Genomic DNA, 13,393 nt, shown 5'->3' on the forward strand with positions numbered 1-13,393 from the left:
TCTTTGAATTTAGTCTATTGAAAAAAGCACCAAGGTTAGATCAGAGTACCCCAAATATTTAGCTGTAATCTTTTCTTCCCCCACTACAACACACCAACTGAAGCAATGAGACACAAACTGGATTAAAATCCAATTTTGGTATAATTGATATATTGGATATATGCTAACTTTGAAAAAAAATTCAAATTATACACATCAGATTCGCATTCATTCATCTTGTTATTCACGAGTACCTTATGTCTTAGAGTAAATTCTATTGCCCTGTAATGTAAATTGGATTCTTCCTTTTCATTCCCGTGAGATAACCCAGATTCATTAAACAAAAATAATAGAATTAAATAAATTACAACATGGATACAGGATGTTTGGCTCAATCAGTCCATCTTACTTTCTAGCATCCACACAATCAATGGTTCTAATGCCATTTGCCTACCCAGTTCTCATATCATTTTATTCTCCGGTCCTTCAAATGTATACCTCTGTGTTGCCACCTCTGGAGGGTCTGCCTTGCCAATGGGACACATACACAGCGATGTTGATGGGGTACATTGTCTGAAAGGTATAACTGTGAGAGTATGACTGTCAATCTGTGTATGATTAGTTTGGGGGCAGCTCTCCCAAAATTGTACAAGTTGCCAGACTGGGCAGGGTCCTAACTCTATTCCTAAAAGTCAATATGATCACTGCTTCAATAAACAATTCTGGAAGTACATTCCACAATTTCACAACTCCATGTAAAATCTATCTCCTGTTCGGTCTTAAATCGCTTGCTTGTAATCTTACATCTATGCGTTTTGTTCTATACCCTAAATCACGAGAAAAAGTATTTTTTTAATCAAAGGTTTATCAGCCTAACTAAAACATACTAATGTAAATCTATTAATCTTCCTTTTATCTGTAGTAATGTAAATTTTTAGCCTTTAAGTGGAGAAGTATAATTTAATTTTACAATAGCGAGCAGTGGCGCAGCTGTAAATATTAAGCAACCACCTATTTAATGAGGGAACTTAAAGACATGTCATTACATATTTCTCCCTAAATTTTAGGGAGCTGAAATCTGACATTGGGTAAAAAGGACAAAGTTTGGTCTTGCAAAAGGAAAACATCTGGGTAATTTTGGGGGATAGTAGCACAGTACTAATGTTACTGTTCTACCTATCTAGAGGCCTGGACTAACAATCCAGAGACCGGAGTTCAAATCCCACATTGGCAGCCGAGATTAACTCAATGAATCGCGAATTTTAAAAAAACTAGTATCAGTAACCATAAACCAAGATCCTCCTCAGAAGATCAGCTATCTTTAAAATTATGAAAGGTGTTGATTGCATAGATGCAGAGAAAATGTTTCCTCGTGGGGAAGTGGTGGCATAGTGGTAATCCAGAGACCCAGGGCAATGTTCTGGGGACCCAGGTTCGAATCCCGCCATGGCAGATGGTAGAATTTGAATTGAATAAAAATCTGGAAATAATGATCATGAAACCATTGTTGATTGTCGGAAAAATCCATCTGGTTCACTAATGTACTTTAGGGAAGGAAATCTGCTGTCCTTACCTGGTCTGACCGACATGTGAGTCCAGAGCCACAGTAAAGTGGTTGACTCTCAAATACCCTCTGAAATGGAGGGTAGTTGGGGTGAGCAATAAATGTTGGCCCAGCCAGAGACGCCCATACCCCGTAAATGAATTTAGCAAAATACTGTGATTATAAGAGGTCAGAGGCTAGTATTCTGCAGCAAGCTATTGTCCTCCTAACTTTCTGATGTCTGTCCACCATCTACAAGGCACAAGTCAGCAGTATGATGGACTTGCTTGGATGAGTGCAGCTCCAACAACCCTCAAGAAACTTAACTCCATCCAAGACAAAGCAGCCTGTTTGATCGGTACACCATTCACCACATTCAACACCCAGTCCATCCACCACTGGCAGATCATGGCTATAGTGTGTATCAAAAAAGCACTGCAGCACTCACCAAGACTTCTTCAACAGCATTTTCCTACACCCATGGCTGCCAAGAAGAACAAGAGCAGCAAGTGCATGGGATCACAAACTTCCCCTCCAAGTTCCTCACCATCATGTCTCAGAAATATACTACCATTCCTTCATCTTGCAACTTCTAACCTAAAGGATGCTATGGGTGTACCTGAACCACCAGCATGGTCGCAACCCAGAAGGCTGCTTGCCACCACCTTCTCAAAGGCAATTAATAATGGGCAATAAATGCTGATCTTGCCAGTGATCCCCACATCCCCGAACAAATAGGGAAGACTAATGAGCATTTGGATTCTTTAGGATTTAATTAGTCCAGTGCTAAACACCAAATTGTAATACTTCTGAGTCCCTCAACCATCAGGTATGGTTATGTTTTCAGTATCCCCTTTAAATATATGTATGCACTGTACACTTAATGTACAATTAATGCTTTTGTCTATTTATTTCCCAATATCAGACAACATGATAAATCCAAGCTCTATCCGCTCTACAACTCTATCTTTCTTTCAGTATGAGGCCCAAAGATAAACACAAAACATTAATTATGGTTTGACAAGGGTTTTATACAGAATCACCATTAATTTAGTGGCATCTACTTTGTTCAGAAGTGTCAGCCAGAGTCATGCTCGGATTATATTAATTGGTGCCCTCTTTATGCAAAATCTATGTGCCATTTATCTTCAACAGTTTTGGCTTCTGGTGGGAATCAAACTCCCTTAGGGTGCATGGATTGCGCCTGTATTCATCAGATTAAACTGAATGTTTCCTTTTCCTCTCCTTTATAAAGAGGAATGAGTGAAGGCGTGGAGTTTCAATTTAATTTAGGAAACATTCTTTTAGAGTGGTGAATTGCACCTGACACCCCACCAGTTAAGGAAGGTGTCAAAGGAAAATCAGGGAGTTACAATTTATATGGTATAGAAATAGGTTATTTTCCCAAACCGGTCCATGCTAGTGTTTCTGCTCCATTCAAGCCTCCTCCCATCTTTCTTCATATAAATCTATCATTCTCCCCCTATTTTCTTCTTCCTCATATGCTTATCTAGTTTCCCTTTAAATGTATCCATACTATTTGATTCAACCACTTCCTGCAGCACAACTTTTCGTGACTGATAAATTTGTATTCAAGAGATCTCCTTGTACCACTATCCCACCTAGACTTGCACCTTCCAAGCAATAAGTGACCTCCTTGTTCTTTCTACAAAATGTACTATTTGTGTGCGTTGAACTCAATGGGCAAATAACCAGCAATGCAATATATAACATTCCTTCTCAGAACTGACTATCTACCATCCCCAACAACCCCCCCCACCAATCATTTGGGTCTCATCCCCAAATTTAAATATATGTTTTTGATTCCAAAGTCCAAATTGTTAATATACATTGTCAACAGCAGTCCAACAAAGATCCTGAGAAACATTGTTTCTCACGTTCTGCTACTTCGAATAACTACCCTTTGTTTTGAAGCCAGATAGCAATCCATTCTCTCAACTGTCCCGACTCAAATTCACCAACCTTACTCGTCAATCTCTCATAGGATACCTTATCAAAGGTCTTTTGAAAATCCAAATAAATTCATCCTGCATCACTATTATCTAGTCCCCACTGCTGCATCAAAAAATTCAATAAGGTTGGTCTAACAGGATTTTCCCTTCAACCTTCATGCTGATTATTCATTTATCATATTTTCCTTTCTGGATGTTCTTCTATTCTCTCCTTAAGGATTTCTATATATTTCCTGCACGAATGTTGAATTGGGTTGTCTAGAATTGCCTACACATTTTCTGTCCACCTTGTTAAATATAGAAATTACATTGATTACATCAGTCCTCTGGCACTATGCCATTTTCTAATCAGTTATTAAATATGTATAAAAATGTCTCTTCTACCTTTCTAAAATGTATTTATGAGATGTGGTCATCACTGGCTTTTATGGTCCATCCATAGTTGCCAATAAGGTGGTGGTGGTGAACTGCATTCTTGAACCGCTGCAGTCCCTGAGGTGTAGGTATACCACGATGTGGAGATGCCGGCGTTGGACTGGGGTAAGCACAGTAAGAAGTCTCACAACACCAGGTTAAAGTCCAACAGGTTTATTTGGTAGCACAAGCCACAAGCTTTTGGAGTGCTGCTCCTGTAGGTATACCCACAGTACAGTTAGGGAGGGGGTTCCAGGATTTGGACCTAGCGACAGTGAAGGAACGGCAATATATTTCCAAGTCAGGACGGTAAGCGACTGGGAGGGGAACCTCCAAAGTGGTGGTGTTTGCAGGTATTTGTTACTCTTGTCCTTCTCAATGGTAATGGTCATGGGTATGAACGTTGCTGCCTAAGGAACCTCGGTGAGTTCCTGCAGTGCAACTTCTTGATGGTACACATGGCTGCCACTGTTCATCAGCGGTGGAGGGATTCAATCTTAGTGGAAGGTAGCAATCAAACAGGCTGTTTTGTCCTGGATGGTGTTGAGCTTCTTGACTGTTGAAGCTGCACTCATCTAGGCAACTGGAAAGTATTTCATTACACTCTTGAGTTGTGCCTTCTAGATAGTGGACAATCTTTGGGGAGTCAGGGGGCGAGTTTCTTGCCACAGGATTCTTAGCCTTTGACCAGCTCCAGCAGCCACAGTATTAATAAGGCTAGTCAAGTTCAGTTTCTGGTCAATGGTAACCCCCCAGGATAGTGGGGGATTCAACAATGATAATGCCATTGAACATCAAGGAATGATGGTGTGTGCTGTGTGTATGTTTGCAATGTGGTCTTGGCAGGCTTTAATGGCAGGGCTTTTAATTTCTGATTCAGGAATCATGGACACCGCCGTCCCCGTATCAACTTCCATTTTCACGGTTTTCTCTCCTAGTTTAGAGAGAACCCAGAAAGACCGTTTTTGCTCCTTACTGGCAGAATATTCAGTGAACTTTTGTTTCACTACACTGTCTGCTTCCCCTGCAGACCCAGCTGACTCCCTATCCTCTCCATGGCTGGTAACATGGACCTTTTGTTTTGCCCCTCTAAAAACACCCTTTTATTTTCATCTCTCTGGGCTTAGTTGCAATTCTGGGCAACGTGACCAACTTGCTTGCACTTGCGACAATAGGCCTCTCATGTCCAGCACCGAACTCTGCAGGGATTCCACTACCTTGTGCACCTAGGAGCTGACACGGAACTGCGCTGCTTCTCTGGCAGCTAACTCCATGGAAGTTGTGACCTCCAACGCAGACTTAAACTGTAAATTCTTTTCAGTCAAGAACTTACACTGGATAGCTTCATGCAGGAAGCCATAAACCAGCCAGTCCCGTGGGACATCCTGGAGTATGTTTCTGAACTCTCAGTGCACTGACGGTCTCTTCAGAGTTGCCACAAATCGGCAAAGGACTCTCCTTGCAGTTGGTCTGGCTTATAAAATCTGAAACACACTGCAATCATCAATGGCTTGGGAGGAAAATTATTTCTTAATCCACTGCACAATTCTTGGCAAGACTTCTCAGCCAGTTTTCAGGTTGCAACAAACTTCTTAAAACAGCAAAAAGTCTTGCTTCAAATAGTACGAAAGAAAACTGGTACAACAAGGTCATCGCCCACATGATACATACTGAAGTGCTCCATATAAGGTATCCAGCTCTCTGCCTCTTCGTTGAAGGGGCTGACAGCACCAAATCTGGCCTCCTCCCACCATTGCCGACAGCCGACTGCAGCCCGAATCCCCTCTGCAACCACTTCCTGCGACGCTTTTGGCTAGCTGTTCAAACGAAGCAGCAACGGTCAGAAAACTCCTACCCATTCTGTGCGAGGTTGCCATGCTTTGATTCCTTTCCAGCGCCATCCTGTGAAATCCGAGGCGATGCTCAATCCCCTCCCCCTTCGTCAAAATGGAATGCGTAGGCTGTGAAGCAACCTCATCATCAGTTATGTGTGCACCCATTGACTTATGGTGCCTAATGAACCACAAGATCGACTTGGTAAATTCAACACTCTATTATAGGTGCGCACTGTTCCACAGTCAGACCCAAGACTCCACAACCAGGTTCCACACTGGGAAGAGCTAATCCCCCAGGGGTCACCTTACCCACACTCTTAAAGAGGCAGTATGCACCCCAAACCCCAACATACATTATGTACATATATTACAGGGAGCATGAGGCAGCAAGCATATAGAGCACACAAAATAATGTTAACAAAAAGAGTGGGTGCCAACTTCCTGTTCCAGTTCAGTGTCAGAAGCTAGTGTAAACAAAGATACTACATAACTGCAAGTTCTTTTCTTCTATGAATTACAGTTACAAATTTGTCTCCTATTGTTCTGAATTGCCAAAGTTCTTTTTTTTAATTCTTAACACATACTCTTTCTCCCCAATTCATTATTCCACTTTGGCACTTTTCCTGGAATCCACTGAAACAATTAAAGACTGAATATGAATGTAGAAAATGTACTGTCTCATTAGTCGAAGTGCTGACTACAAAATAGAAATTCAGTATACAAAGTTATCCATCCTACTACACCGATAGATGTAACCAGCGTTTACACATTGAGTATGTACTGTGTCAGTTCCAGGGAATTAAGCTATTTTATTTTACTGTAATTGCTAGTATTCAGCATTCTCATCAGTCAAATGTTTGAAATTTTCAATACAAATCTTTCTGCCCCTAACAATTTGCATTAACCTCAACCACAAATAAGTATTTCTAGCTACCACAGTGTGACATTTCCTTTTCTCTTTACAACACATCAATTGTCCTTCCTGGACAAGTGCCAGGTTTTATTTGCTGAAGTGTGCAGTGTTTGATCGGGAACTGGATTAAGAACGGTCAATCACATTGCACTCAACACATAGCAGCAGAGACAGGAGACTAATTTCACCAACACATGGGAAAGGACCCACTTCAAACATATTTTTCTTCTCCCAAAATTGACAAATAAATACACTTAAACCTCCAGATATTTTTCAAAAATATTGCTGATTTTGCACAGGTTGTCCTGGGTCTCTACTACAATATTGCCTTTCATATTGATTACACTAAAAAGGAGACCAGCTGCCAGTTACCAGAAGCATACAGTTATAGTTTGCTCAGCTAACCATGTTTTATATTTCTAGAGCAGTAAAAATTGGAGTTGTCGATGGCTAAGTGTTGCAGATTGGCACATTTCAAGGGTTCAGGACTGTGTGCTAAGGGATGCAATAAAGCTTGGGGTAGCTGGCACAAAAGCTCAATGGGAAAACACCACTGTCTAAAGTTGACTGGGGTTTTGATTGATCATGTATTTTGTTCTTGTAATTCTGAGGTCCAAGAATCACTGTCAGAAGGAAACGAAAACCCTTAAATGATCCAAGGCGCTATTCATTCCTTCCAGTTGAAACTGCAATTTACTCTTATTTCTTTTAACCTATTATACTGTACTGGTTGCTGACAACATGGTCCTCACTACCTTGGGAAGGTCCAATACAGGCTGGGTGGCTGCTTTGCAGAACACCTTTGTTCAGTCCACAAGCTTCCAGTCACATCATTTTAATTTTCTACCTTGCTCACATTCTGTGATCTCTGTCCTTGGCTTCCTGCAAAATTCCAATAAAGCTTAACATTAGCCGGAGGAAGGGTTCAACTCAAAATTTTACAGCCTTCTGGGCTCAACAATTTTATCCTCTGCCCTCATTTTGTTTTGTTTTCCTTCGCTAGTTTGGTTTTTTTTTCCCCCTCTCACTTCCTTTCCTGTGCTCTTGAATGGCAACTGTTCATGATCCTAACCACATGATTTGTTTATTTACTGGTCCCATTGCCAATCCATTTGGTCTTGCAATATATCTGTGGAACTCTTTGCCACAGAAGGCTGTGGAGGCCAGGTCATTGAGTGTCTTTAAGACAGAGATAGATAGGTTCTTGATTAGTAAGGGGAACAGGGGTTATGGGAAAAAGGCAAGAGAATGGGGATGTGAAAAATATCAGCCATGATCCGAGTGGCAGAGCAGACTCGATGGGCCACATGGCCTAATTCTGCTCTTATTTCTTATGGTCTGAAAAACTTTTGTCATTTAATCTCTCCTGTCCTCCATCCTATGACAGATCTTCCTTTTTGCTCTTCTTCCCACCCTCGCCACTTTCATTTGCTCAAAACCTATTACATTTATAACTTTGTTCCAGTTCTGATGAAAGGTAACAAACCTGAAATGTTAACTCTGTTTTAATCTCCATAGATATTGTCAGATCTGCTGTGTATTTCCATCATTTTGCTTTTACACCAAACTAGTTAACACAATGTCTCTGAATCAGTCCAGCTAAGAAACTTATTCCTGTGTTCGCTAGTCCAAGCTCTGAAATTATATACATCTGTACTATAAACTGGCAGCTTCCTTAACTGCTTCACTCCAGTTCCAACTGGCAAACTAAAAGGCAGAGAAATCAGTTCTCAGACTTCATGTTTAGGATTTTCATTCTGTAGTAGAGGTAGAATTCCAGAATAATTGAAATTACTTTAGGAAACTCTAATACATCAATTTTTATTTCTGCCTCATTTGTTTTTTTAAAACCTTTACTGAATAAAATATAAAGCAAATCAAAAGAGGAATAGCATTAAAGGTTATCTTGATTACCTGGTGCAGCTGTAATACATTGGTAACTGAGGAAGGGAAACGCATTATATCAGAACTGTAATTTAAAAGCTTACTGTTTCAGGAATATTTATCATGCTCAATCTGCTTTCAAATCATAACATTCCAAGGAGTGATATCACTTTATTTCTACTGCTTTCTCATAATATACTAGGTTGAATAGGGAAAGACCATTTCATTTGGTTGGAGAGTCAGTAATCAAGAGGAATCAATTTAAAATTGAGTCAGGGGAGATGGTGGCGTAGTGGCATTGTTACTCGACTAGTAATCCAGAGACCCAGGGTAATGCTCTGGGGACATGGGTTCAAATTCCACCATGACCAAAAAACCCATCTGGCTCACAAATGTCCTTTTTAGAAAGGAAATCTGTCACCCTTACCTGGTCTGGCCTACATGTGACTCCAGACCCACAGCAATGTGGTTGACTCGAACTGCCACTCAGTTCAAAGGCAATTAGGGATAAGCAACAAATGCTGGCCTTGCCAACAACGCCCCGCTCCATGAAAGAATGAAGAAAAAATTAAAGCATAGAATCCTGGACCAAAAGCAGTAATCACTGTTCAGTACATGAACATTTAAGAGAGAGTAAAATACATGACATAGCTACAGGAAGGAGTAGAGAAATTGGACTGCAACAACTAAGAGCAACCAAAGACATGATGGGCTGAATGGCTCTCTCTTCTGCTGTAAGCATCTTTGATTATTTGGTTTTAATAGCTTTGCAATCTTTTCCATTGTTTGCCCTGTTTTTTCTGGTCTCCGACCCCCAAAAAAACTGATGAATCAAATGGGAGGTTGAAACTCAGCTCAGACTCAAATTGCGCATCGATGCTATATACCGTTGGGTTCAGCCTGAAGGTGGGAAAGGGAATGGATTGAAGTCTCAAATGCAAGTAACTGGCAAGAACTGAAAAGGTTTCAGTTTTGCCAATAGCGAAAAGCAGTTCTGTAGTGCCCACGACTTGCTGTCAAAGAGTAGAGTAGCAGTCACTGTGCAGAGAGTTTACCTAAAGAACATTACAGGAACTTTCCTCAGTTAAATGTGTTTTAAGTACTGCAGTGTGTTAATATGAGCAAACTTTAACTATTCATCTGTAACAGTTTACAAGCTAATTGAACTGAAAAATGTAACATTTATATTATCATGACATTACATTCACTAGAATGCATAAAAGGACTGACATGACCAGGTCAATGCACGCTGGCCTGCTGCCACATTAAAGAATTATTTAGACATATCAACTGCTACAGATATCGCAAAAGTACACTTTGTACTGAAAGGATATAATTGGAGCTCTTGGAAAATATGTTAAATATTGAACATAAAATTAATCAACTGAGAGCAAGTTATCTTTCAAAATCAAGTACTGTACATACACTTTTTAGATAAATGTGTTCCATGGAATAACACTAGGTTTAAGCCAGAAAGCAAGTCCCTTGTTATCTTTGTTGTGCACTACACACAAGGTTGTTTTTCAGTCAACCTTTAAGGAACATTGCCCATTGCTCAACATACCATGCAATTTTTTTGTTCTCTGGCTGCCTAACAAATTGCGGTAACACCTGACAAAGATAAAAGCACAAATGTCAATCTCCCTCACCAAATTCACTATCATGTTGCAGTGCAGGAAGATATACCACCCCTTAAAAATTCTCTATTGGCTTGTTTCTCAAACTAAATTGGCATTCCTTGGGTTTCTATCCCTACGCAATTTCCACAGAACTATGAACCATTCAAAGAAAAAAAAGATAGCACTCTTAACTGGTGAGGCTCAAAGCATCTGCTCCTGTGGCTTGTCTCATTTCCTTGTCTAATAGCACTTCATTCCTTCCCTCCATAGGCAGGAGGATGGGAGGATGAAAATAAGCAATGAGGCAAGAATCAGAGAGTTGGGAGGAATGTTCTCACTGAAGGAGGTTAGAGATATAGAGGAGCAAGGGAATGTAAATATATAGATAGCAATTGTAAAACGAAGCCAATGTGATGGTAGGTGAACAGAACTTGTACAGTACAAGATATGGACAAAGTTTTGGAGGAGTTAAAGTTATGAAAGGTGAAGAATGGGAAGCCATCCAGGAAAGCACAGAAATAGTCAATTTTGAAGATGACAAAGGTGTGGAAGGTTTAAGCAGCAGTTGGATGAGGCAAGAACAGAAGATGCAATGTTAAGGTGCTGCAAGTTGGCAGTCAATGCAATTGTAAAGCTACGGGGTTGAAAACTTGGCACATGTCACATAGGAAAGCATACATGTCACATAGGAAAGCATGGGTTCATGTCACATAGGAAAGCATGGGTGCATACAATGGACAAATGGGTCCAGACCAGTGATGGGTAACCGAGATTACTGAATAGTTGTGCAGATCGAAGTTTGTAAGGAGGTCAGTACGCTTTATGTGGAATATATCGAGGCGAGTCAACTCTTTATAAAGTACTTCAATTTTAGATTTCCACTGAAGCATCAATTTGATTAAACTGCAGTAACCATGTATGCGAAATGTAAACAACGAAAGGAAGAAAAGTAAAGGACAATAACAGGAAAATGAGTGCACTACTGCGAGTTAATCTCATGAGTGGCCCTCCTCCATCCTAGTGGGCCGCAAGGTTGAAATCAAGCATGTTCACTAACTATGACCTTTCAGTAAGATTTAATACATGCCAAATATTTCATAAGTTATAGAAAATGCTTAATCATTCATGTATTAATAGGACTGTCATCAACTTCAAATGGTAAAAATAAAACAAATATTTAAGCGTGATAGGATGCAGAGGAAGCACATGGCTCTCACAGTCAATGTTGTGTGCATTCAACTTGCATCTCACTTCATTAGTGTGTATCATAGAATCCCTACAGTGCAAGGAGGCCATTTGGCCCATCGAGTCTGCACCGACAACAATCCCACCCTGACGCTATCCCCGTAACCCCACATATTTACCCAACTAATCCCCCTGACGTCCCTTAACACGAAGGAGCAATTTAACATGGCCAATCAACCTAACCCACACATTTTTGGACTGTGGGAGAAAACCGGAGCACCCGAAGAAACAGACACGAGGAGTGTGTGCAAACTCCACACAGTCACCCAAGCCGGGAATCGGACCTGGGTCCCTGGCGCTGTGAAGCAGCAGTGCTAACCAATGTGCCACCGTGCCACTTCAGCTATACAGATAGGAAAAAAAACACATGGATAGAAACCAGTGGAATGTCACCAACAGTCAACAAAATGTCTCATGGGCCACATGTGGCCCCTAAGTTGTCCACCACTGGTCCAGGCTGAGTGAAAGACCAGGGACAAAGTAGATAAGGTGGTTAAAATAAGATCAGTGGAGCTCCTTGTTTGCTTTACGTAGAGTTCCAACCCATCCCATCCTCAGAAGACGTAGGGTATAAAATTTGTTTCTCAGACCTCTGCTGTAATTAAATTTAAGTCCCTTTGGTCAGTTACCATAGGGCCGTTTGCATATGCAACTAAATGCCAACATGCCAATAAATATGTGGGTGTTAATTGGTGCTCCACATTAGTTCTTGATGAGAAGTTGAATTGTACGAATATAGTGTTACAGGGAATAAATCAATGAAAGTCAAAAAACCCCGAATTTAAAGATACTTTATACTCGGAGAATAGTTGTGCAGATCGAAGTTTGTAAGGTCAGTACGCTTTACATGGAATATATCAAGGCTAGTCAACTCTTTATAAAGTACTTCAATTTTAGATTTCCACTGAAGCATCAATTTGATTAAACTGCAGTAACCACGTATGCGAAATGTAAACAACGAAAGGAAGAAAAGTAAAGGACAATAACAGGAAAATGAGTGCACTACTGCGAGTTAATCTCCAATTTTCAATGCACAAAAGGGCAAGACATGCAGACCGCAACGATTCTAGATGTACTCACTTTCGTCCTGCCGTTAATATTATAGTTGCCCAGTTTCCCGTTACACTGCCGGATTAGATCGTCCATTCTGTTCATCAAGAGCCCTATCTGTGTGCAGCCGGACTCCTTCCCGTCCACCCAGGTGATCTGGTCACCCCGGATGTCCCTGGAGGAGTCCCCTTTCTGGTTGACCACCTGGCCCTCGGTGAAGCGGCCGCTCTGGTACAGTTCCTTCACCTCCCACAGCACACTCTCCCCCATCTCCTTTCCCAGGAAGTTGTCCACCATGCAGATACCGTGTTTGCTCATGCACGGCACGATGTAGTCCTGCACCAGTTTCTGGGAGCTGCCGCCGCTCAGTCCATGCGGCCCCCAGTCACTCCGGGTGCCGATGCCAGCCCCGGCGAGCAGATTGGCCGCCTCCTCGCTCTTCTCCTCCGCTTGCCCGTTGACGGTGACAGGTGCCCGGGCTTTCGGAGACGACGGCGGGTGGTGGTTGCTGTTGGTTGAAGCGCCCCGCGTGTCCTCGCCCTCCGCTCGGCCCTGTCGCCTCACCGCCTCCTTGCAGACCTGCTTATGCTTCTTCCAGTCCATTTTCTGGTGCTCTTTGCTGCAGTAAAATGACTTCTTGCAACCCCCGCAAAGCAGCAGCTTCTCCATTTTCCCGCACAGGCCACAGCTCTGATCCTGCTCGACGGACGGCGGCGGAGATTCGGGCGTCGGACTACCCTCGTCAGCCATGTCCGGGAGGGAGGGAGGGAGAGGGGGGAATGTGGAAGGGGGTATATACAAGGGTAACGTTGCACCAGCCGATCGAGGAGGGGGTGGGTGAGAAGGGGGAAAGGATGAGGTCGGGAGAAGGGAAGGGGGTGTGAGGAACAACCTCCCTCCGCCGTTCTTCCGATAGAATGAAAGCCACTTTCTTGCCT

The 13,393-nt window shown here is 41.9% G+C and overlaps 1 protein-coding gene across 1 annotated transcript in view; it reads right to left on the reverse strand.

Annotated features, from left to right (window-relative positions):
* Positions 1-13,365, reverse strand: part of LOC144488244 (egl nine homolog 1-like) — an 88,680-nt gene extending 75,315 nt beyond the window's left edge. Inside the window, exon 1 of the mRNA XM_078206279.1 lies at positions 12,486-13,365. Within this exon, the coding sequence (XP_078062405.1) occupies positions 12,486-13,205 (720 nt within the window). The 5' untranslated portion in view covers positions 13,206-13,365. The remainder of the gene's footprint in view (positions 1-12,485) is intronic.
* Positions 13,366-13,393: the final 28 nt, after the last annotated feature.

This window comes from Mustelus asterias, unplaced genomic scaffold (assembly GCF_964213995.1).
Source record: "Mustelus asterias unplaced genomic scaffold, sMusAst1.hap1.1 HAP1_SCAFFOLD_1404, whole genome shotgun sequence".
Taxonomy (NCBI): domain Eukaryota; kingdom Metazoa; phylum Chordata; class Chondrichthyes; order Carcharhiniformes; family Triakidae; genus Mustelus; species Mustelus asterias.